Raw genomic sequence first — 25,557 nt, forward strand, 5'->3', positions numbered from 1 at the left:
CCCTTCCAGCAACAGCCAAGAGCCCTGTGGACCGATCTCGCCCTCGATCCCAGGAGGTAGACTACGGCAGCCCCGAGGCCTGGGAGCCGCATCTGCCGGGCAGATGGCAGCTCCGAGGGGGCAAGGTGCGCGAGGAGCGCTGGTTATCCTCCCCCGGAGCCAGCAGCACCTGCTCTCCCTCGGGAGACCAGCGCCGCAGGGCAGAGCCAGCCTAAGTCAGGCAGCCTGCCTGAGGCCTGCTAGGGAACGGCCAGGTCACCTGCTCCAACGCGCTGCCCTGCAAGGGGTCCCCTCGGCAAGGAAGGGCGCATCCCGGAGCAGCCTTCCCTGCGCCCAGAACTCCGGGTGGGTCGCGGCTGGAGGAGTTGGGGGTGCAGTTTAGTGGGATAAGCCAGCCCGCCGTCCCCAGACTGTCAAGGTGTAGGTTGACTTCCAGAGGCCAGACCCCATAGGGGAGAGAGAGAAGGGACTGAAAAATGAGTCAGGCGGTGTGGCACGTGGGCTGAGTATGACCTTTGCATTCGGGCCTGAGTTTGAATCCCAGCCCTGTCTTTTGCTAGCCCTAAGACTCGCGCAGGGCAGCTCTTGTAGTCTCCCTGCAAAATAGGGCGCGCGGCTCACCAGCTGTCCGCGAGGCTCTCGGGAAACTTATGAGGGGAAAAATGAAATGAGGCGTCTGGTGGCTGGCAGACAGTGATGCGCAGTCCACATGAGAGAAGCCACTTACTGAGCGAGGGAGAGCAGCAGCCGTCCGTCCTCATCCCATCCCAGGGGAATCCGCGGAGATTACCTAGCTCAGCCTGTAATTTACGTGTGGGCACACAGGGCCGGGGCTACTCCAAATCCCACCGCTGGTCCAGGGCAGGAACAGGAATCAAGGCTGCTTCTGCGGCCTCTCCCCACTCATTAGGGCCCTACCGAGTGTCTGCTTTGAGCTCAGCTTTGAGGCCAAGAGCTGGGAGAGAAAATAAAAACATAACAAGCAGGAAGTTAAAGTTATAAGAAGCTCTTCCATTTATATGATGCTTTCTATTTTTCGCCCAAAGCATTCTTCACGTCCGTTATTGACCTTGCTTCTCCAAATACATACCTTTCGGGGTAGAGGGGAGAGGTTGCATCCCCCTTTAAGTGATGTAGCAGAAAGAATCAGTGACTTAGGGAAGGTGGAGGCTAATGAGGGAGCCAGCAGACACCACTTCCAGCTGTGATCTCAGGTTCCCGGAAGGGAATCCCTGCGGTGGTGACAGCATGCAGGGCTAGGACCACCCCTCTCACCCCACGTGACCCACTGCTTCCTGACTGCTGCGTTGGCACCAAGCAATTTACATGTCAAGCACCTGCCGCAGCCCCACCGCACGGAAGAGAAGCAGAAAGGCAGGGAGGGCTGGGAGAGCGATGAGAGAAACCAGGTATGAACTCCAGCTGTTCTCGTGTTGACCTTGCCTTGCCCAAACAAGGCTGAAGGTGACGGCGTCCCACCCGCCCAGCTCAATACCCACTCCTTGGTGCAGCAAGTACCGCTGGTGGCACGTGGCCCTGACAGTGTGAAAAGAAGTTCTGCACGGGACTCAGGTGGCGTCCCACGTCTCCACCGCGCCCAGCCGTCACCTTGCAGAGGCCTCCCTCAGATCTCTGTGTCTTCCAGCCCTCAGTGAGACTTCTCTCTGTCTGAGTCAACACGTGCTCTGAATCCCATTCCTACCTTTGTCTCCCCAGCCCAGGGGCCAAGAGTTGGCTGAGGCCAGCTCCAGATGAAGGAATGGTCCAGGGAGGACAGGACTGGAGGCCACGCAAGGAGTCCGGCAGTATGTGCTCTGGGCAACAGTACAGGGTGAAGGTCACCGGGACAGTCAAGTTCCCATCCACACTCTGCCTGGCTCAGTGATCCTTCTGCTTCTCCGTGCCTCAGTTTCCCCTCCTATCCAATAGGGATAGTAATCGTTCCTACTCAGTGTTTTATTGTGGAGAAGGCAATTATCTATGCACGGTGCCCGCACATAGCAAGTTCTCACTAAATGTTGTTGTTATTATTATTAGCTATTGACTTTTTTGTGGTTTTTAACAAACTGCTTCTCACCTCTAGGCCTGACTCTACATCATAAAAGCAGAAATTTGGAGATCATATTTTTGGAAGTTCTCCCAAATCTAAGACAGATTTTTTAAAAAAATACCTCTTGAGCAGGGCGGGGTGGTGCTCACTTGTAATCCCAGCACTCGGGAGGCTGAGGCAGGAGGATCGCTGTGAGTTCGAGACCAGCCTGGGCTACACAGTGAGTCCCAGGTCATTCTCAACTACATAGTGAGACCCTGTCTCAAAAAAAAAAAAAACTTCCTTTGAAAAGTGGGCTCGTTGGCAACTTGCTTTTGGTTCCCTTCCTGTCTCTCTCAATAAATTTTTCCTACTCTTAGCCTCCAAAAAGAAAAAGAGTACATTGTGAGAGCCACAGGGACTCTGAACCTCTTGGTGACTCTACCCACCCCCCAGTTAGTGACCAAAGAATTGCCAAATTGCTACACAGTGCAGTTTCAAAACTCTGGAGTTCCTCAGTCCGCCCCCTCCCCGGTTTCCAGGTAGGGAAACTGAGGCCCAGTCTGGGAACGTGGAACCCAGGTCTCTTGGCTCCCTGTCTCACTCCTATCACTGGGTCCTCTGATGTGCTCGGGATGGTGTATAGGAAGCGGGGGAGTCACCGCAGTGCACTGTTTTTCATAACATAGAATTTTATTAGAACATATTATTTAGTTTGTGTAACAATAACATGGAATGTTTCTTTAAAATAGAAAGACCGCAGTCAGTTTTCAAAGTTTTTCTTAAACATGCATCCCCTAGGCTCCCCTAGAAAACTTTAGAAATAGTGAAGACAAGTAGAGGACTTTGGGGATCAAACCTTACCAGGTCACAAAAGATACCCCACGTGTGTGCCACCTGCCCATGCCCTCCCCTGTTATTCCGTGTCAATAGTGTGTGAGGAGGGCTGGCGGGAAAGGCTTGAGAGTTCTAGGCTGGGAAACACCACCGGAGAAACTGTCTGTGTGCATTGACGGTGCTGGCTGGGGCTGGCTGGGTGGTGCCTGGGCTGGGCACCCCAGAAAGCCCCTAGTGCCTCTCAGGCCCAAGCAAGGAGATTAGAACAGCAGGTAGGCCTCACACCATGACACTGCACACGGTAAGAGGGTCCTCAACAGCCTGAGACAAGGTGGGTGCGACTCAGCTCCAAAAGACAAGTGGTGAAACAGGCGCAGGGGACTTGGAAACATGGGCTGACTCCCAACCCCAGCTCTGAGAGCCTCCCACAGCCTGTTGGGTTTCTCCTGTCTGGGAGTCCGAGAGACCTGCAGTCCCTCTCCCTAAAGAGTCCTCACTTCCAGAGCAATGAGCAGAGCCAGACTGCGGACACTAGAAGGGGCAAAGGAAGGATGGATCCCACCCCAGCTCAGAAAGGGCAGCCCCTGTCCTTTGATCCCAAACTGGATGCCACCCAATGGCCACTGAGAGCTTACTCTGCCCCCAGGGTGCTGCCTGCCGCTCTACACATATCTGTGCACCCAATATCTTAGAAGGTGGCTGTGATTGTCTCCTCTGACTTACAGACAGGGCTTTTCAGACCCGAAAGCTTAGTGCTGGTCCAAAGCCACACAGCCAGTGAGTTGGTAAGTCCCAGCCAAGCTCTCTACTGTTGGGTGACACTGCCTCCCTGAGGACACTGGCAGTGAGGAAAGCAGGAACAATCCTCTTTCGGCACTCCAGCCACACAGAGCAAGGGGGTGCAGACTAGAGAGCCCAAACCTGTCTAGGCTGAGGGTCCCTTTGGGAATGTCATGAAAGCGACTTGTCCTTTCCAAGCCAGAACGTTGCTGTGCCTACAATTTCTGGGCTGGGCCCTATAAATGGTGTGATTGGCTGTCTCACCCGTGCACCCTATGGCGGCAGAACAACTTTTCACACCTGAAGTCCAGAGACAGCAGAACAATCTGAAGAGACCACCAAATCTGCATTCAGAACCTGTGAGGGCTCAACCCTGATCAGAGGGTGGTAGCCAGCAGCTGCTGGGCACAGGACCCCAAGAGGGCTGGCTGGGTGCGACCCTGGATGCTTCGGCTCCAGACACTTTACTGGAGCACTTTCCCACCACGGATGCGATGCTGATGTCCAGATGACCCCACAGGGGCCAGGGCAGAGAGAGGGTCCTTTCCAGTGTGTGGTGAGTCCCAGACCGGGATGATAAGCGGTCCACCTGCTGATCGAATCTTTGGCACCAAGACCAGCCCCAACAGTGAACCAGTGCTCTGCTCATGAATCCAAAGAAGTCTCAGTCCGGTGAGGGTCAATCAGACCTGCATTCAATCCCAGCTCCACGTCCTCCCACCCGTGTTACCCTGAGGCTGTCACTGCTCTCTCGGAGCCAGAATTCCTCTCTGCTATAAAAACGGTGACACAGCTTCAAAGGAAGATTAAGGCCCAAAGTGCAGAGAGAGTCAGCTCCTCACCAGGAGGAGGGCTTCCCATCCACAGGCCCCTGGGGCCCGCACGAGTGGCGGAGGGCCAGTTGTTCCGAGGAAGTGGACTTCCTAAGTAAATAGAGCGGAGAGGAGACAACAGAGGGCCACCTGGGAGGCCGGTCTAGGCACAGCAAGGAGAGGTTCAGTGCGACTGGCTCAGAGAGACAGAAGCAGAAGCAGAGAGGCTGAAAACCTCAGAGAGGAAGAACCCTCCCACGTGGTCGGAGGCAAGAGAGACAAGGCAAAAAAGGGACAGGCTGGCCACGTAAAGCAAGGGACAAGGGACAGAACAGAGAGGAAGCACAGAGGGGGAGTGAAGGGGCAGAGGGAAGCCCAAAGCCCCAGAGAAAGGACAAAAGGCGAGGATGGCACAGACAGAATGGCAGCAAGGAAAGGGCCAGGACGGGAGAGGCAGGCGTTCCCTGAGAAAAAGCCACGTCTAAAAATCTGTAACACCCAGTTTTCCCCAAGCACCCTTCCCCGGTGTGACGCCATTTGTGTATTTTAAGGACGTGCAGTTGCACTCTGCATATCTCGTTTTTGTTTAAGGGAACCATGGGTAGTATATTTAAAGATGTGAAGGCCTGGGAATTACAGAGGAAGAAATGTGGGATTGTTTCCTACACCCTCTCCCTCCGTTATCCGAGTTTCTCAAAACTTTCACATCTGCAGTCCCAGCTCCCTGGTGAGTTGGCCCGAGGTAAGGAGGAAAGTAGAGAAAGAATTCCTGCTTCTTCCTTTCCGGCAGTGCCAAGCGGGTGCCAGGATCAGCAGCCCAGCACCCTCCTCAGACCCTTCCCTCAGGCTCCCAAGACCTGAGGGAAATGCACGGCTCCGGGCCCACAACCTCGGGTTCTTCCGCGGGGATTCTGACTCAACCATGGGGGCGCAGCGCCATCTGGGGGCTATGAAAGAGACTGCGACATAGGCAGCACAGGCGCTCCAGTCCTGAGGCAGGGGCGAAACAAAAGCAGCCCAGCACCCTCCTCAGACCCTTCCCTCAGGCTCCCAAGACCTGAGGGAAATGCACGGCTCCGGGCCCACAACCTCGGGTTCTTCCGCGGGGATTCTGACTCAACCATGGGGGCGCAGCGCCATCTGGGGGCTATGAAAGAGACTGCGACATAGGCAGCACAGGCGCTCCAGTCCTGAGGCAGGGGCGAAACAAAAGCTGAGGGCCCGGGGCCCGGGGCCCTGGGTTATGGTGACTTGGGCGTTAAAACGATCTCAGTTTTGCCCCAGGCCTAGGGAGCATCCAGGTTACAGATGTCAGGCGCCCAGCACAGTAAATGCTAATAAATGTTTGTTTGGTTCAACTGTGGACCGCCAGAGTCCTGGCCCAACGGCAGAGGAATCTGCCTTTGAGAGCCCTAAGGTGACTCGATAGCTCCGGCCGGGCAAAGGGCAAAAGATGTGGAGCCTCTCCCCTCACGTCATCGGCTCGGCCTCATCTGCCCTGGCTCAGGAGAGGGAAAATCCAAGCCCCTCGGCTGGCATCTGGAAAACAATAAGGCAGCTGTGGGGAAGTGACTAATGAGCACTCTGGGGAGCAATTCAGGACGTCGTGCATGGAAACTTATCTCATTCAAAATTGATAAGTTACCGCTAATTAGAAAGGAAATGTGCTGAGCTCCCCAGCTCTTCGCAGAAGGCTGTGGGCGCACCTCCTCTCTCGGTCCTGCAACCCCACAGGAAGGGCTCTAAATGCTCTTCCGGTCCCTCACCACGCTCTCCATCTTGTGGATGTGCAAAATAATGAGCTGAGTGGAGCCCTGGACAGAAAGCCGGTCTTCGGGCTCCCACCCTAGACCGTTTGTCTCCACCAACGGCACCGCCCAGACTTCCCTGTGTGGTCAGAGCTTGGACAGGTTGCTCGCCACGACGTCATCCCCACACAGCTCATCCCCACTTCTCGGTCCCCTGCCCCCAACTAGGTCATGGCTCCCCTCAGCGGGCTGGAACCAGACTCCTCGGAAGCTTCCTTCTATATATTTTTTCTTTCATTGCTTTACTCACTCATTCCACAGACATTCAGTGGCTAAGAGCTTGGGCTCGAGTCCAACTGCCTCGGTTTTAACCCTTTCCCTCTCATGCATTTGGGCAAGATACTCAACCTCTCTGGGATTCAGTTCCTTTTATTAAAAGTAAGAATAATATAAATACCTGTGGGTGAGGATGAGAGGGCATCAGCGTGTGCAGCTCTCTTTAGGGTCCCTAGAAACAAAATGACACAGCCCCTGCCTGAGACCTAACAACATGGCTTAGAGCAGAATGGAGGCAGGAGAATGTACTTTGGAATCTCAGGCGAGGGATGCCTGAGACGCAAAGCCAGAGGGTCCCAGAAGCTGAGTTTACAGGAGAGTAGCTGGTAGCCAAGTGGGGACAGACTGATGAGGGTGATCGAGGCAGGATCAGCACAAGCCAAAGCAGAGGACAGTGCGGCATGTTTAAGGAAATTGAACAGTTCAGTGTCAACTGGGCATGGTGTCCCACACCTGTGATTCCAACATTTGGGAGGCTGAGGCAGGATGATCGTCATGTTTGAGGCCAGCCTAGGATATATACTGAGTTCAAGGCCAGCCTGAACTACATAGTGAGACCCTATCCTAACAAAACCAGACCAGTTTAGTGTCACTGGAACCAAGATTGAGACAGGGAGCCAGCAAGTTGGAAGAGGTGGCTAGGCTGGGTCACACTGGGCTTCACATGCCACAGAGAGCCAGGCCATGTCCTGCAGGTGACAGGGAGCTCGGGATGGGCTTTACACAGAAGAGGGACATAGTCAGGTTGGTGGTCTACGATCATTCTTGACTCCAAGGGTTAGGTTTCCTCTGCTTGGCCTCCCCTCCACAGTAACTGCTGCACTGGGTTGGTTTATTTCTAGTAGTCCGAGATCAGGCCAATCTCCCTTCCCAAACCCATGCTGCCGTGTAATTGTCATCACAGCAGGGTGGAAGCCTGTAGGGGAGTGGGCTCCTCATAACGGGACGAGTCTGGCTGGATTTCTGAGGTCTCTCAAGCACTTCCTCACCGTGTGACGCTCTGCACTGTGCTGTGATGCAGCAAGGCCCTGCTCAGATGCTGGCACTTCGCTCCCGGACTTCCCAGCAGGCCAATGTTATAAATTACCCAGCCTCAGGTTTTCTGTTATAGCAGCAGTAAACAGACTAAGATAGAAAACATCCAGCTATAATATTCTGTAAACCACAGAACGTGATATTTCAAACAACTAAGTCCCTGTCCCTGACAAATAGGGTGTACTCCTTGTCCAACAATTAGAATGCACTGAAACATAAAGCTGAGCCCTTTGAGGTCAGGGACTGTGTTGTGTTCATTTCACATCTCCAGGCATTTGCGAGATGAATCAGTACCCACAGATGGCAGAGTCCGGACCAGACCCAAGCGGTCCTTCCCTCAGGCAGAGACCTTGTAAGGTTGCCAGTGTCGGGTCCACTGCTCAGTTGGCCTCTTTACTGCCTAAGATCAGGCTTGTAAAGGGCATCTTAGATGGGCCTACTTAGTCCTGATGATCTGCATTCTAAATTTTCCAGTAGAAATCTAAATAAATTAGGATTCCAAAGGCAGCCTTCCAGCCCCCACTCCACAGGATCTGCTGGGGATGTGTTGGTGGTTCTTGAGGTGCTGATTGGCTTGTAAAATGCTGTTTATGGTAATAGAGTTGGTCCTCCAAATCTGTGGGTTCTGCACCTGTGAATTTAACCAACCGCAATCAAAAGTATTCAGCAAGAAAAATCGAACATGTACATTTTTTCCTTGTTATTATTCCACGAACAACACAGCATAAGAACGACTTAGTTTTACTACTGTAAGTAACCTAGAGATAATTTAGAATATAGGAGGATATACATAGATAAGCAAATACTGGGCCATTTCATGAGGGTCTTGAGCATGTGTGGATTATGGTATCTGGGGGATCCTGGAAATGATCCCCCATGATTCTAAGGGGTGCCTGCCTGGACTCAGTGGCCTCAGAGAGCAGCCTCCCTTTGGGCTCCCAGGCCTAATGTGGTCCAAGTCAAGGCTGTAGGACCTTAGCAGCCTTGGCCTTTCTTGCTGGTTTGTATTAAGGGAAAAAATCAATAAAAACAAAGAACATTATCATCCCTGCCTGTTTGTGCCTCGCTAGGAGTCTAATGAATGATCACAGGGCTGCCTTAGACTCGTAATTCAGAACAATCCCAGCCAGTTCCATACCAACACTCAGTCTCCACTTCTCCCTGTCCACCCCAACCCACACCTCAGCCTCAGCCCCATATATTAGTTTAGACCCCATTCCACCCCTGTGGAACGAGGCTAAAATGTAGGTGGGAACTGCCACAGGTGACAGCTACAGCAGAGCATGAGACAATCACAGTCGCAGACAGGTCAGGACCAAGCGAGGACCTCAAATCCCAAATGTGGGTACCCGTGTCAGGACATGCCCACTGCGAGGCAGAGACTATGTCCTGCCCCCAACCTCCCACGGCAGGGACTGAGCCATGTGGAGCCAGCCTGAGGTGAAGGATGAAGCCTGCTCAGGCTGGAGCTGGGCTGGGTGGCAGGCAGCCTTCCCTTCATCCTAACCCTGATCAGCTTTACTCAGGAATTCACACAAGGGCTGAACTCTCAGATCCCCCATAAATCCCTCCAAGGACCCCACTGAAAGCTAGACTTTCACAGAGTGACTGCTGAAAGGACAAGGGAAGAGGGCAGGTGTTCTCACAGTGTTCAGAAAGGTCACTCACCTGACTGGGTGGCACTCAGCCCTGGGAAGTGGAGTCGCAATCTGTGCCCATTCCTCCCACGTGGCCACTAGAGTTAGGGAACCAGTATGTTGTGAGGTGTTCCTGGAGTGACAGGAAACAGCTCGGAGTTCTGGGAGCCACCACGTGTCAGCTCTGTACCCTCAGGCCAGGGAACTTCCCTCCTGGGGCTTACTTCATCAGTACAGTGGGGACACCAGCGCTTGGCTGGTAGGCCTGTAAGGGGAGATGCCTGTCGCAAGTGAAGTCTGAAGCAGCCTTTGGTACAATGCCAGGTACACAGTGGTACTCACTGTGTTAGTTTCCACCTTGCTATGTCCCAATATCCCACCTGTCCAAGTCTCCCAGAAGGTGGACCTTTGCTGTTCTGGTAGCCAGGACATCTGGACAGACGTGTTCAAAGACAACTGTGTCACTAGGCCAGGGATTTAGCTCAGTGGTTCCGGTGCCCGTCTTGCAAGCACAAGGTCCCGAGTTCAATACCCGGTACCAAAAAAAAAAAAAGACAACTGTGTCAGCGAGGCCAAGAAGCCATGGGCCAGCTGTCTACAATCGTCTTCTGTGGCTTAGCAGACTCCTCCCATAGTGGCAGGCACTGGGACCTCCCCACCACCCAGCTGCACTCCATCTCGGGGACAGCAAAACACTTCACAGCCAAGAAAGAAGTCACAGAGGCCTTCAACTCCCCAGTTTTCACTCCATCATGGAAGAGAATCAGTCCCAACTGAAGAAATACCAGTTTAGGCTTTTAACTCTCATGAATAAGGCAACCGGTGAGCTCATGACTGCCATGTTTAATTTGTGCTGTGCACACTGGACACTGTGATACTAGTGTCAGCCCTCTGAGAGCACCCCATCCCCCACACAAAGGAGGATGTGGGGTGGAGGGTCAAGGACAGGGAGGGAGAATAAGAGCTGCATTTTTTGGCCACTCAGAGGTGTGGGAGGATGCTCCCCAACTTCTCTTGCACTCACAGGCTCAATAGGGACAGGAGAGAGGTGAAGGGTGATGCGGGCAGGAAATGTGACTCCCCCACAGGATGTTACCTCTGCCACAGGCCAGGGACAGGGAGCAGCCCTGAACAGCTGGGTGCTCTGGGTGCCAGCTGGCTATCTTCCCTCGATGAAAGCAGGCAAAGAAGCTACAAGAGCCAGAAGGCCAGCTCAGTCAGCAGTGTCCTTACTGCTTCCTTCAGGTCAGATTCCCGGCTCATCTCCCAGCTGGGAGACCTGAACTGCCTGGGGCCCCCCACAAGCTGCAGGAGCTCCACATCAGGACCCAGGTGTGCCCTCTGCAGGACCTTCCTGGGTCAGGGACACCAGCAGGGCTGACAATCACCCTCAAGACCCCTTCTGTCTTTCTGATCTGTGGCCCACCTGTTTGAGCAGAGGAGGAGGGGCTGACTTCACTGCCTTTGTCCTCTTACACACGTGCACACATTTAGGAGGGCAACAGTTGAGGAGAAAGGGACACAAGTGACTCGCCCAACCTGACAATTCTGAAGGAAGACGTTTTCCTTGGGTGGAAGCAAAAGAAGAAAAGCTACAGAGGAGCATCCCCACAGGCAGCTCTGCAGCACCCTCAGGGCCCAGCCTTTCCTGCCAGAGCCACAGCGATCTCTGGTGCTCAGGCGACGGGGTCCTTCTGGTCTCCCACACATCAATCTGCTTCTCAGGAAGAGATGTCGGCCATGGTCTCCATGAAGAGTGGGGCTCTCGCACCTGTTCTGGGCCAGAAAGGCAACGCCCTCACTCAGTTCACACCTGGAGGTACAGCTGTCCCCACTGCGGCTCCTCCACAGGCCTCAGGACAAACTCCCTGAGGAGGGCGAGGCTGCTTCTTGGTCCAGCTGTGTGGATGCAAGGCTGTTAGCTGTTGTACAGGGGAACCACCCGGGTGATCTTCCGCCGGCAGATGGGGCACCTCTTGGGCTCTGGCAAGGCACGGTAGCACTCGTGGCAGGAACACACGTGACCACACTCCAGAAAGACACAGGATTTGAAGTTGCTCAGACACACGACACAGGCACTCTTGAGACTCTCCCTGTCCTCTGGTGAGGCTTGGCTCAGCAGCTGGGCCTCACGCTCCCGGAACTCCTCCTCCATCTGCTCTAGGCGCAGGCGCTCCTGCCACTGCAAGTACTGCCTCCGGAGGATAAAGAAGAGGGTGGCACACGTGGCAAAGCCAAACACCAGGGCCAGGACCTTCCAGAGCCTCACACTCGACTCCTGCCTCTGCAGCAGGCTGTCAAAGTCCTGGCTGCTCAGATAGTACTGCATGCCTTGTTTGGGGGGCTGCAGGCGGACGGAGTTGTTGTCCAGGACCAGTTCTCCAACCCCAGTGAGGGTGGCCCCCACCTTCAGCATCTCCTCGGTCTCCTGGATACCTTTGGGCCTCTCACCACTGATGTAGTGGCCAATGACATCCGTGAAGGACTGGACCGAGGGGTGGAACTTCTCGTACACAGTCTCTAGGCCCAAATTCACTGACTCCAGGGGCTTCAGCACTCGGACAGCCACATCCACACCATCTTCATGAGGCACCAGATCAAAAGGCGCCGTATTGGTCCTCTGGTGGATGATTTTTGAGTAGTCATTCCTAAAAGAATAACAGAGCTGAAGATGAAACGAAGGGTAGCAAGTACCGAGCACCCAGGCAAGGTCAGAGATCACCTAAGCACCAGGATGACAGGGTCAAGGGTGAAGTAACTGAAGGATACAAGTGAAATCACTACCCAAGACCTCACCACAGGGAGGCTCAATTTTTTAGGTCCCCAGGTAGTATCAGTGGGCAATTAACTACTGTCATATGGGTCATCTTTATCATTTATTCCCCTTTGCCTCTGTCCAAAAATATGTGAGAGAAAAACCCACTAGAATCAGACGGAAAAATGGTGCTCCATGCAGTGGCACAAATTATTATTATTATTATTATTATTATTATTATTATTATTATTATTATTATTATTATTATTATTATTATTATTATTATTATTATTATTATTATTATTATTATTATTATTATTATTATTATTATTATTATTATTATTATTATTATTATTATTATTATTATTATTATTATTATTATTATTATTATTATTATTATTATTATTATTATTATTATTATTATTATTATTATTATTATTATTATTATTATTATTATTATTATTATTATTATTATTATTATTATTATTATTATTATTATTATTATTATTATTATTATTATTATTATTATTATTATTATTACTATTATTATTATTTGGTACTGGGGATCAAACTTGGGTCCTTGCACTTGCAAGGCAGGCAGCAAGTGGCACTGAGCTAAATCTTTGGTCCAAAACAAAATTATTTTAAACATTGCAATCATTAATCTATAACAGCAATTCTCAAACCTTAGTGTGTCTAAGAATCAACAGATTCCAGATTCCCCATGCTGTAAATTATGGTTTGGCAGGTGTGGAAGTAGGCCTAGGGAATCCTCATGGTAGCAAGCTGACTACGGGCTTCCAATGGAGGCCCACACAGCACACCCAGCTGCTCTTTAACCTATCTCGGGAGAGCTGAAGAAGGCACCAGCAGCCAGGACCCACCTCTGAACAGACCGAAAGTAAGTTCCTACAGTGAAGAAAAGATACACACCAAAGGTGGGTTGTTCGATTCCACACCATCTTGTGCTCCTGAAGTGTCAGCCGCTGAATCACCCCCTTGCAGTTCTCCACAAACTGGCTGTTGAGTGTTTCCTTAACAGATCGCACAGCTCCTAAGTAGAAATAAGTCAGGTGATTCCTGAAGAATAGTTCTGTCATCTCCTTGAGCTAATTTAAAATATGTTTTTAGTTTGAGTTACATTAATTCATCAAAATGACAATATCTATATTACCACAGGCTCTTTTAGGAGAACTCTGATAAGTATCTTACATAGGTAACATCATTTAAGTCTCATAATAACCCATAATCTCTAAAATAATCAGAGAATATGAAAGGTTCTAGTATTCTTACTTAACATCAGATGGCAGTAACCCAGGTTTTTTTACTCCAAAGTAAACTGAATTCTGAACTCTGGCCCCAACAAAATAAAAGGCACTTAATGACAGCCAAAGTGACCTTTACCAAACTTTTGGAAGAAGGAAGTTGTTTTCCTAAACAAATATACCTTCAATAACAGCATAAGGTACACATTTTCCAGGTGCTTCTGAAAGAATACTCTTTAAATCTTCACCCAACTGGATTTTCTTAGCTCCCTAAATGCAAAAAAAAAAAGAATATATGAAATTACCCACTGAATACTGACATGCTCAAAGTTTTTTTTTTTTTTTTCTGATGTTGCAAGAATAAGAACATTGGACAGGAAGGAGCCCACATAAAATCTGATTTCAAAGTGTGTCCCAGAATTTTTAGCATGTGAACAGGTCAAGGAATTGCTTCTGTCCTCTTCCTTCACTGCACAATGGAGTTGCCAATCCAATCTTATTCAGTTACAAAAAACAAAACTTCTTTTCATTTGAACACATTCTACCACAAATATAAAAGGTACTTTCAACTTGCATACTGCTGAATAAACATCACGTCATTTCTTCTTGACAGCACAGAACTATGGCCCAAAGAGTTCAAGTATAAAGCACCTAACCTCGTGTTTAGTACATGGTAGGGGCTCAAGAAATGGCAGGTGCTATTACCATTGTGCCTTAGTACTGATCTCTGTACTGTAACATCATCAGGGGGTGCCTGTGCTTTATTAGGGTAGGTCTCTGTTAACTGGTGTCCAACAATGTTCTACTTTTAAATCTTTCTTCCCTCTCACAATGAAGCAAGCAGTTACTTCTGCTGCTGTCTCCCTCCAACATTCCCTAGTCCTCCTACCTTTCTGCGCTCCCTCTTCCCTGCCTTACTCTAACCCTTTCTCACACGTCATACAATCTGATCAAGTGTTTACTGTCTGTCTAGCTGTATTAGAATGGAATATCTCCTAGTGCCAAGAACAATGCCTGACACACAGCAAGCACTCAATATATATCTGAAGAATAAAGTAGTGACTTCTTAAAGACTTAGATATGCTAAGCATGTTAAATGCCTAAACCTATCTAATGCTGATAGCATCTCTACACAGTAGGCATTATTATCCTCAATTACAAAAAAGGAACTGAGGCTCAGAGAGGTAGTTATTTGCCCAAAGTCACACAGCTACTAAAGAATACAACACAGGATGGTAGATGAGAATTATAAGGGGAAGAGGAACAGAGAATATGGTCAGAAAGATCTGGGGTTGAATCAAGCTTCAATGTGGCTTTGGGCAAGTCGGTTCACCTGACTCTCATTTCCCAAAACAGTAAAAAAAAAGAAAACAAGTTTTTTTGTTTTGTTTTGTTTTGTATGGGGATCAACCTTGGGACCATGCGCTTGCAAGGCAGTCAGTGAAAGCACTGAACCAAATCCCTGGCCCCAAAAGATTTTTAATGTGGATTAAATGAACTTTCAGGTGTGGAAGAATCCAGCCCAGGGGTTGGCACATGAGGGGCATGCAAAAATTAAGCATTTCCATCACTGTAAGAAACATACAAGACAAGACACAAACCCTACTGGGAGGTGGGGGTGGGTACCAGGAATTGAGCTTGGGACCTTGCACTTACAAGACAGGTGGTGGCACCACTGAGCTCAGTTCCCCCCACCCCCCCCCCCCCGCGCCCAACTCTGGAAGTCTGTAATTGAACCAAGAAAAGAGAAACTAAAATATTAGGGGCCCCTAATCTTTCCCCAGGAAGGGCTGCTTCCTCCTCCTTTAGAAACTAATTGCCTGGGCTGGGGATTTAGCTCAGTGGTTCGGTGGCCTGCCTTGCAAGCGCAAGGACCCGAGTTCAATCCCCAGAACCAAAAAAAAAAAAAGAAAAGAAACTAATTGGCAAAGCTTTTAAGGTCACCCAAAGATGGGGCCTGGAGAGTTCCTTGCTTTAAACAATTTCACATCCAAGCCACTTGAAGCCAAATTGGTTTTGGAGTCAGAAAGTGAAGTATCAGTTACACTCAGAGCCAATCAAGAGTAACCTGATTTTGTAATTAGGTGGACAACAGGGCAGCTGGAATCTCACTAGAATGCCATTTGCACAACAAATCCAATTGCCTCATAAAGTGATTCATTCCAGATTCCAAAACTTCTTTTCCTGCAGGGATTTAATTGTTTCCAAGCCCTTACTGAAAACAATCTGATGATACAGACATTGGGTTTGGGAATCCACCTTTTCTACAAGTGTCAACTTAGGCTTTTGGCCAATGAACTGTGAAATTCCAGACAAACAAACCGCCAATATTTATTGAGCATCTATGACTTGTCAAGCACTAAGAAGAACTCAGGAGAAAAGAGGAAAGATAAGATCTTGTTAACCTAAAAAGACCAATCTCTCTAGACTGGTCCCACCAATACAACAAAGCAAAGTGGTCAATCAGAAAAGTCTTAGCTTTGTGCTCAAAAGACCAAACTTTAAGTTCCACGCTGATTAGATGCATGACCTTTCCTCTGAATCTCCATTTCCTGCTTTACAACTGAGGGATAACTGTCACTTTACCCATCTCAGAAAATTATTGTACAGAAAAATAACAGAGGAAAAAAAGTAAAAACTAAAACAGATGGAAATGTACTATGAAAACTGTAAAGTGCAGTTCAATAAAGTGTTATTTTTAAAAATAACTAAATATATCTGGGTGTGGTGGCACTGACCTGTACTACAGGCACTCTGGGAGGCTGAGGCAGAAGGCCTGCAAGTTCAAGCTCAGCCTGGGCAACTTGGACTCTCCTAATTTAAGAAATAGGGCCAGGGATTTAGCTCAGTGGTGTTGCCACCTGCCTCTAGTTCCATCCCAGGTACCAACACACACACACACACACACACACACACACACACACACACTTTTTTTATTCTTAAGCGGGGGCTGGGGACATAGCTTAGTGTGAAGATCCTCCCCATTCAACTCCCAGCACATGGAAGAAAAAAAAAAGCCCTATAATATAAAAAGGAAGCATTTGTAGAAACAAGGAGCTGAGTGGTTAAGGAAAAGGGTCTTTGCACTCGCTCTTCCTTCAGTCTGAACTGTTCTTTGGAAATCTCCACGTCCCTCCCAGGTCCTCCTGGCTCTGAAAAAAAACGTCACCTTTTAAAACAGCAACCCCTTTTCCCTAGCATTTCCAACGCCCCCTTCCTGAAGCACGTCTCCTGTCACACCACCTGATAAAGCGGTTGACATCGGTGTACGGACTCGAACGGAACATCCGCTGTCAGACACTTCTGCCCGTCCTACTCACTGTATGGAGCACAGCAGATGTCCGAGAAATACTTATCGAACGAATAAACTCGAAAGTCACTCAGAGTAACGAGAGGGTCTCGAAGAAAAGGGGCAGTGTGGTCGTTATCACAGACCCCAACTGTGATCCTCGATCCTCTACTGACGGACTGGGGGACATTTCTCAGAGCCGGGTTCCTCTTCTGGAGAGTTTCCGACTGTGCAGCGGCCCAGAAGATGGGTTTACCAAGACCGGGACAGAGACGACCTGGCCGAGGCGAGGCCGGCGCCAGCACTGACCTTGAGCTCTTTCGCGACCTGGGCCTTCTGCCGGTACACGGAGTACAGGACGGCCGTGACGACGGAGCTGGTGCCCAGGAGGATAAACTGGCCCAACGAGGGCCGCCCCCCGCTGTCCATGGAGGCGCCGAGTGTACACCGAGGACAGGACCGCGCTTCGCCCCGCTTCGCCGCCGTCCGCCGTCCACCCTCCACCAACAAGGACCCTTCCAGGAGGCCTGTCCCGGAAACTACTAGATAATCACCCGGAAGTGACGTCGGGAACCGGAAGTCTGGTGGGGCAAAGGGGACCGGAAAATGGGGTTGCCTGGGTGACCTCCGACCTTCTCGGACCTCTCGGAAGACTGGTCTCCGCTGGCTGCAGTGTAGGAGCGGTTTTGCGGAACTCTGCGACTTCCTGCAGCTTGGTGATTGTTTCTCATCAGCGCGGGGCTCGTCCGTCGTTACGGACTTGTCCACGTCGCCCTGGTCTCGTCCCTCTAGTTTTTATGGGTTGATGAGGTCTCTGCCATTACATTGGAAGGGAAGAATTACGTGTTAAGCACTTAGGAATGTTGTTACACCGCCTTCCTCGAGGACCAAAGTTTGATCCCTGGTACCCGCCCCCCAACAAAAAAAGAATGTTGCCACACATTTAAGCTTTAGGGCAAGCCTTAAGACCAGGACTTTATTCTGTCCTCTTTACAGATGACAAAGCAGACCAGAGAGGTTAGGGAATGTACTCAAAGCTGTACTGCTGAGGGTTTTACCAAACCCCAAGGCCCTTGTCTCTACTTGAAGACTGGCCGATTAGGTCCCATAAGCAGCCTCTTCCTCTATCATTGCCACGTAGAATAAAATATTGCTTATTAAATAAATGTAGTAGCAGCTATTGAGTGCCTATTTGTCAGGTGTTACATAAAAGCTCTAAGGTCTCCAGTGAATCCTCACAACCCTGCTATTGTTCAGATTACAGATGAGAAAAATGAGGCCTATTGAGCTTGCTCAGGATCATACAACTAAAAGTAATGGAGATGGACTTCAACCCCAGCTGGTCTGTCATGGAATCTTTTCCGACCACCATAAGGCATCTCCTTCCTAAAATAATTAGGGATACACAAAAATCTTATCCTAAACATCAACCTGCAAAAGCAGTTGTTTGTTAACCTATTTCTTACAGGCTATGCTTTAAATTTTTGAAACTACAAAGATGTACATATTGACCCAAACCAAGATCACCTATTGCCATATTTTTAAATAATGAAGGAATGAAAAATGTACATGTTGTCAAGACCCAGTTGATTAAAATAAATTTTAAAAGTGAAAAAGCAGATTACAGAACTGTGAGTATGGAGCTAGGGATTAAGCTCAGTGGCTCTGCTACCTGCCTCGTAAGCACAAGGTCCTGAGTTCAATCCCCAGTGCAAAAAAAAAAACAAAAAACTGTGAGTATGACCCCACTTATTTTTAAAAGAAGGGAGAAGAATATGTTTGCATGTCTCTGGAAAGATCCCAAAAAGCTAATCAAAATTAGTTCTTTCCGCAGAAGGAAACTAAGTGGCTAGACAACAGAGAGGTGGTTTTTGTACTTCTTGAATATAAATGTATGGCGTAGTTTGAATAAAACTTGAATTAAAAAAAAAAAAGTCCAATCACTGCCCAACCAGCAATTCGAAGGGTTTTCTGCATCTAAGGCTCTGGGAATATAACCTTACTCAGCCAAGCTCTTCTCTGGCTACTCAGGGTCTGATGAGGAGGTCGATACAACCTGTTGTCCCAGGCCTAGTGGAATTAAGGCAAGCAAAGTGCCACCAGTGGCATGCAGTTGTGGGGAATGCTGTTTATTCTCATCTAGAAGGGAGGATGGAGCGGCAGACCATGACAGGAGTACCGAAGAGTGCACGCAGCAGGGAAAGCTGAGCAAAAGTGCAAGGCTTGCAAGAGTGGACTGGGATGGCTACAGCCCAGGATGTATGACAGAGAACAAGGAGCACGTAACTAAAAAGAGAGCACTGAGGTCATATCGTATAAGTCCTTAAATGCCAAAGCAAGACTTTAAACTCCATCATGTTTGGGATGCGATCCAGCAAAGCTTTTTGAGGCTGAGCAAGGGCATGATCTAACCTGTTCTGCTTTTAATAATCAAAATTCTCCTATCCTTACATGGCAAAGGGAAAAAACAAAAAGGAGACCATAAAGTTGAAAGCTAGGGGAGTGCCTCCACTACAAATAGGTTAGAAGTTCTTTTTTATTTTTTATTTTTTTGGTACCGGGATTGAACTCGGGTCCTTGCACTTGCAAGGCAGGACACCGAACCACTGTGCTAAATCCCCGGCCCGTTTAGAAGTTCTTGTTTCTGGCTCTGTCTATCTTGGACCTTTACCAGAGACCCCCGTAGTGAGTTCTGATCTGCTTGTGCTACGGTGAAAAGCAAGAAGAAAGACACAGAGACAGTTAGACAGAGACAGGGAGCCAGGATGTCCAGTACTTGAGCAAGCAAAGGCCCTGGCTAACCAAAGCCATGGATATTTATTGGTGACATCACAGTTAGGATGGAGTAAAGGGGGTAAGCATAGTTGCTAGGGATACGTTGTTGATTAAGGAAAGGCTTGTGAAGGAAGAGACAAAGCATTCCTGAGTTAGGAACAGAACAGACAATAGATAGGTTGTGGTTAGCAAATAGCCTTGTCTTTTTAGTAAAGAAGGTTTTAATTCTGGGAATGGAATTTGGGTAAGAGTCACTCTGACCTGGGCACATTAGCTCTGGTCAGACTCACTTGTATAAATGAGCCAATTGTGGGGTTCACTCTTTACAATTTGCACTGCTCACAGCCTGCTTTGGGCATACTCAGTGGGGTGGCGGGGAGGGGCACAGACCTTCTCCTTTTATTCTCCAGGCCCTTTTATGGGTTTCTTGTGAGTTTGTTAAAAGAGAGAGAGAGACAATTTGGTTTTAAATAACTCTGCCTCTTCTGCCAGAGGCTGATATCCTTCATTAGCCATGCTGAGCACATCCTATTTGGAAAGTTTGAAATTTATTCCATGCAGGCCTCGTTAGGCTGGCCAATGAGAGATGGGCAATTTCAGCTGCAGCCAGATGTCCCAGGGAACCGTTCCCAGCGTGGAATGGCTGTCCTCGGTAAATCATGAGTTAAAATGTGTCCTTAACGTCAACAAAGTGAGATAAGTTCGTAAGGCGCCAGGCAGAGCTTCTGGAGGACAGGGGAGCTGACCTGGGACAGACAGGTTAGTAAGGACAGTGCCACCACTGAAAGCATGTCACCTGAGACTTAAATTCACATATGCCTTCAGAGGAGCAAAGCTTCCCTGAAAATCACTGGGTAATTGCTTCTTAGGCATTCGCCAGGGACCACATAAATACAAGACCAGTTGCCTTAGCATCTGCATGAGTGTGACTACACAGGTGCCATGGGAAACAGGAAATAGAAAAGATGTTGACAACAGCATCCAGTTTCCTTACAGAACTTTCCCTTGGTAGAGCCCCTAACATAATTGTCAAAAATTATCTAATATATGCAACATTTCTTTTGTTGTATTAGGGATCAAACCTAGGGCCTTGCACATGCTAGCAAAACACTCTACTATTAAGCGATCTTCCAGTTTGATATCCCCCCTACCCATCTCTGACAAAATTCCTTACACCTGAAACTTAGATCAGAGATTTTCTTTGGTTCATGGTTTCAGGGAGTTCAGTCCATGGTCAGCTGGCTCCAGGGCAGAAATGGCATGGTAGAAGGGCACAACAGAAGAAAGCTGCTTAACCCACAGCAGCCAGGAAGTAGAGAAAAGAGAACGGTGGGCACAAGAATGCAGCCTTCCAAGTTCCGCCTCCAGTGGTTTCCCTTCTCCAACACAGCACGTTCATCTACACACTTATCAGTCCCCTAGTGAACATCGAGCCCCTACAGTCCAATCACCTTCCAAAAGCCCCACTTGTGAATACAGCTAGGCATTTCACAGCTAAACTATAAACGTTTATTTTTTGTTGGTGGGGGTTGTTTGTTTTGCTTTTGATTTTTGTTTTGTTGGGGGGTTTTGTTTGTCTTTTTTTTTGTTTTGTTTTGATACAGTGTCTCACTGTGTAACTCAGGTTGGCCTTGAACTCACAATCCTCCTGCCTCAGCCCTCTCGAGTGTTAGGATTATAGGTGTGCGCCGCCACCACCCCCAACTCCAGCCTGAACAAAGTGTGAATGAGCGCTCATGCCGTGCCCTGTTCTCCCCCACATACTCAATGCCACACCAGAGTAATGTGCAAGACGTGCTCTCTGACCTTGTAAAGGGGGCGTGGGGAGAATTTTTACAACTATTTAAACCCTACCGATTTGTAAAACAAATCTGAGACTTCGTAAAACTGAGCACACTGCAAAACAGATCAGTTATAAATACGTTTTTAAAAAATGAAAACCAGCTAACAAGAACAGGAAAATACATAGCAATGGGCACCCAGGATGAGTTACTCATACAGTTGGACCCCATTTTGACAGTGAGCGTCTCAGGAGCCTTGTCAAAAAGAAAATGTGTTGGGATACAATTTAGTCAAGGTGGGACAGCACCTACAGTTCAAGGCAATTTGTGCAAAGCCAAAAGAGGATGGAAGCAGGTTTATCTACCTGTCAGTGAGTTGATACTTTTCACCTATGATGTTGCTGCTTTCAGAAGCTCATAGAAGAATGTAGGCTTTGAGGGTGTCCTAAAAGAGATGACATGCTGTTGGGGTCAGGTCCACACCCGGTGGTTTCCATTTCTCAGTCTCCTTTGGACTAGTGGGACCTGTGCACCGTTGTCCAGCCAAAGGTTCCAGCAGAAAAGGTGGGAGTCCTTGTAAAAAGAGAACAGGTTCCCCCGGACGGAATGGTAGGCACCACACACCACAGGAGAAGGGTGACTGACCCATCCTTGCTTCACCACGAAGTCCCTCAAGGCCTTGTTAGGGGCCTGGCACTCTGTTTGTCTTTTTTAACAGCTTTATCAACCTACAAGAAATACATACTTAAAGTACATCCTTTGACCATTTTTGACACATGTCTACACCTGTGAAACTGTCACCGTAATCACGACAGTGAAAATATCCATCACCCTCCAAATCTAGTTACCTTTTGTAATCCCTTTCCTATATCGCCCACCCACGACCACCCGCAGGAAACCACCAACTTGCTTCCTATCACTAGATCAGTTTGCAAAACTGGAATCAAATAGTAAGTACTCTCTATCCTCCACCTCAGAGTAAGACAATCTCATTCAGAAGAGTGGTCCTGAGATTTTTTCCACCTTGCATGCATTGATTATATATAGTTCATTCCCTTTTTATTGCCAAGCAGTACTCCATTGTATGAATGTTCGACTTGTTTATCCATTTGTCTACTGATGGACATTTGGGTAGTTTCCAGCTTTAACTATTACAGATAGTTCTATGAACATGTATGCTTTTATGTTTCTTTGTCCAGTCACGTGCTATCTGTGTTGGATAAACTCCTAGGACTGCGGGGGCTGGATCACACAAAATCACGGGAGTCCACTGGCTCTAAACAAGTGATCTGCTCACTGGAAGGCACCAGTACCTCAGGGGGTGGGAAAGTGAACTGGAACAGACCCGGAGCCAGGCACTGGGTACACCCCGCCGTGTCACCTTGGGCAGGGCCATCCCCTGCGGGAGTCTCAGCTTCTCACTTGTAAGCTGGGGAGATGAAGGAAATGCTTGCGTTGGCGTCTTTCAGGCAGGATCCTATTAAAGCTACTTGAAAATTAGAGAAAGGAATTGCTAAACAGTTCTCCAAAATCGCTGTTCCATTTTACATTTCACTGGGAGCGTATGAGAGACTATACAGGCCTTCCACATCCTCACCGGCATTGGGTATGATAGGTCCTTTGATCTGTGAACATTCTAATGATGTGTAATGATATCTCATCTTCCATTTTCTAATGACTGTTGGTGTTGACCATGTTTTTACATGCTGTTACCCCCTCTATATCCTTGTGGGTGTAGTTCATGTTCAAATCTTTTGCCCATTTTTTGTCTGTTTTCATTTTTGACACAGGATCGGTCTGTGTTACCCAGGCTGACCTCGAAGTCCCAGGCTCAAGGGTTCTCCTGCCTCAGCCTCCTGAGTGCTGGAATTACAGGCATGCACCACCACACCAGGCTTACCTATTTTGTGGGGGCTGCTTTCTGATCATTGAGAGCTCTTTGCACATTTTGGGTACAGATCCTTTAACAAATATGTGACTTGCCAATATTTTCTTCAAATCTGTGGCTTGGCTTTGTCTTCTGTAGACTGTCTTTCGAAGAGCAGAAGTTTAGGATTTTTATGAAGTCCAACTTTCCTTTGTTTTCATTTATATGTCATGCCTTTAATGTTTGCCTAAGTTAAGATCACAAAGATTTTTTCCTGTCTTCTGCCAAAAGTTCGTACCTTTAGGTTTTACATTTAGCTCTTTAATGAATTTTGAGTTAAGTTTTGCATCTGACGAGCCCGGGTGCTTACACCAGCCTCTCATGCCTTTTTGTTTCACACCCGCAAAGGAGACTGAGGCTACTTTCCTCTCCACTTTATAGATGCAGAAACAGAGAGTGAGGTGAAGGTGTGGGATTAGCCAACACTCCCTTTCTCCGGAACTACGTGCTTAATCAGGAAATGAAACTGGCTTTGATTTAGTTCACATGTTTAATTCTAAAAATAACTTGACAGTTGGTTGGGTCATTGGCTTCCTTGAATCACAGACATCACTATTATTCAGGTATTTAGTCAGTGCCAGCCCACTTGAGGTACTGGCCTGGGAGCCAGGATTCCTGGATTCTAATCTGGGCTGAGGTCAGCCCACCCCTGGGAAAACGCAAGCTGTGAAATAATCTCTGCGGGTCGTTTTGTGTCAACCATCTCAGGCTTTTCCTGGGACCAGGTGTTCGGCGGTTGCTGCAGTTGCTATTTTTAGCCACAGGGAGGCGCGAGGAGACCAGACTGCGGAGGGCAAAGAGCTGGAGCGTGGGCGCCCTGGGAAGAGATACCAAGAAGGAAAAGCCTGGAAGGTCTGCGGACTTAGAGGGTGCTGAGGCTCTAAGTGGGGCCCACCCTGGACCTGCGTGTGGGGCCCCCTGAAGCCTCAGCCTTGCTGTTTGCCTGTGGGCCCTACGACCACCCCTGTCCCCCCTTTACTTCCAGCCTCCCCTGATTTTTTTTTTTTTAAGCCAGCTGGTAGGTGGGAAGGCGCTGGTACCCTGTAGGCTGGGAGAGGGTGGACTGGGACGGACTTGGAGTCAGGTACAGCAGGTCCTGCCTCGGCTCGGCTGGGCACCTGCCGTGTCACCTCCAGCAGGGCCATCCCCTGCCGGAGTCTCCGCTTGCAACCCGTAAGCTGGGAAGATGGAAGCGGACACTTCCCCAGGTGTCTCTCAGCGGGGACTCTCTACTCGGCCACCCGAAGACTGGAAAAAGACACATACCCTCCTGCGAGTCCTGGGCAAACCTTTTTGACATCCTGACCCTTACATTTCCTCAGCTAGAAAAGGGGGCAAGATCCCTGCTTTCCACACAGGCCCAGTGAAGGCTCATGTCTGAAAATTTCTGTAGACCCAACAAGGAATTCTCCTTTTCCACGTTACTTGTGTTCCTGAGCTACAAAATGAAGGCAAAGCATTTGATGGACTTGAATAACTGCTTTTTAAAAAAATCTATTCAGCATCATTTTGTAAGTTAAAAGTTATAGAATTCATGACAAAAATTACTATTATTATAAAAAGAAATTAAAAGTTGAATAATAAAATTAAACTATGACTAAATGGCAAATGAGTTATATAAAGACAATATATATAAACAATATAATATAGATGGTTGTGAGACCAAAATGTCACCAAGGGCTTCTGTGGTTAGAAAGTAACAGCAAAAACATTTATTCAACATCTATTATGTGCCAGTCAGATAAGCATGTTACATATGAAATTATAAGTCTCTGATTAGAAGAGACTTTAGGGGATCATCCTACTATAGCCTGTAATCATGTATTTAAGTGTATTGTTATTCATTTAAGATTCATCTCCCCTGCTAAATTCTAAACTGAATGAGCCCGGGACCTCTATCTGTGGCAAGTTTTTTGTTTGTTTGTTTTGTTTTTTGTTTCTTTAGAGACTGGATCTTGTTATGCTGCCAAGGCTGGCTTTGAACTCGACTGAAGAGATCACTGGTCCTGCCTCTCAAATAGCTGGGTCTACAGGTGTGCACTACCACGCCCAGCTGTGTGTTAACTGCCATATTGTCAGAGCTTAACTCACTACCTAGTATATAGTAGGTACTTAATGGATATTTGTTGCATAACATATGGACAAATCCAGGTGCCCCCAATAGGTGAACTCTCTCTACACTGACTCAGAGACAGTTGGGTCACCTTTGTTCAAACACCATCCTTGGTGGAGAGCTGACTACCTAACAAGGAATCTGTTAGGACCTTGAATCTCTGACACTTCCGCTCCTTGGCCTTAGTTCTGCTGTCCAGAGCCCTGGTCTATCCTGAGGACAGGACTGGAAAAAGAGCCCTTCTGCACACCATAGTAATGGCCAGCCGAGAGCCCACCTACTTCCAACAGAAGAACTAGGGAAATAGTATGGCTGCTGGGCAGGGAATAAGCTCAAGCACGGGAGGGAGTTGTGTCTGTGCAGTATAGGATGGACCTGAAAGAAAACAGACTCAGGGTCCTGGAGAGAAAGGAAAGAAGGAGAGGGGAAGGGGGAGGG

At 48.4% G+C, this 25,557-nt stretch overlaps 1 protein-coding gene across 4 annotated transcripts; it reads right to left on the minus strand.

Annotated features, from left to right (window-relative positions):
* Nucleotides 1-5,748: 5,748 nt before the first annotated feature.
* On the minus strand, nucleotides 5,749-22,870 carry Mul1 (mitochondrial E3 ubiquitin protein ligase 1). Of its 4 annotated transcripts, none has more exons than XR_004518560.1 (5): nucleotides 16,833-17,068; nucleotides 13,417-13,504; nucleotides 12,903-13,023; nucleotides 10,641-11,862; nucleotides 5,749-8,208 (listed from the first exon to the last, which is right to left on the minus strand). XR_004518560.1 is itself a non-coding variant. In XM_033767456.1 (5 exons), exons 2-5 carry the CDS (start codon nucleotides 17,252-17,254, stop codon nucleotides 11,133-11,135), a joined length of 1,038 nt encoding a protein of 345 aa, XP_033623347.1. In that variant the 5' UTR covers nucleotides 17,255-17,337; nucleotides 21,445-22,870; the 3' UTR covers nucleotides 10,387-11,132. The 4 variants fall into 4 exon arrangements, 2 of the variants coding, with proteins under 2 accessions (XP_033623347.1, XP_033623346.1); XR_004518559.1 differs by lacking the exon at nucleotides 5,749-8,208 and adding an exon at nucleotides 8,218-9,347; XM_033767456.1 differs by lacking the exons at nucleotides 5,749-8,208; nucleotides 16,833-17,068 and adding exons at nucleotides 17,156-17,337; nucleotides 21,445-22,870 and having other exon boundaries at nucleotides 10,387-11,862.
* Between the last annotated feature and the right edge of the window lie 2,687 nt (nucleotides 22,871-25,557).

This window comes from Fukomys damarensis, unplaced genomic scaffold (assembly GCF_012274545.1).
Source record: "Fukomys damarensis isolate Sample0158 unplaced genomic scaffold, DMR_v1.0_HiC HiC_scaffold_23, whole genome shotgun sequence".
NCBI classification, from domain to species: Eukaryota; Metazoa; Chordata; class Mammalia; order Rodentia; family Bathyergidae; genus Fukomys; species Fukomys damarensis.

Excerpts from the sequence above, each read along its gene's own strand:
- Mul1 (XM_033767455.1), bottom strand. The coding sequence starts at position 16,952 with ATGGACAGCGGGGGGCGGCCCTCGTTGGGCCAGTTTATCCTCCTGGGC. Across the intron at positions 13,024-13,416 it reads ACCTTATGCTGTTATTGAAG|GAGCTGTGCGATCTGTTAAG; the intron begins GTATATTTGTTT and ends ATTTCTACTTAG. Across the intron at positions 11,863-12,902 it reads AATCGAACAACCCACCTTTG|GAATGACTACTCAAAAATCA; the intron begins GTGTGTATCTTT and ends TTATTCTTTTAG.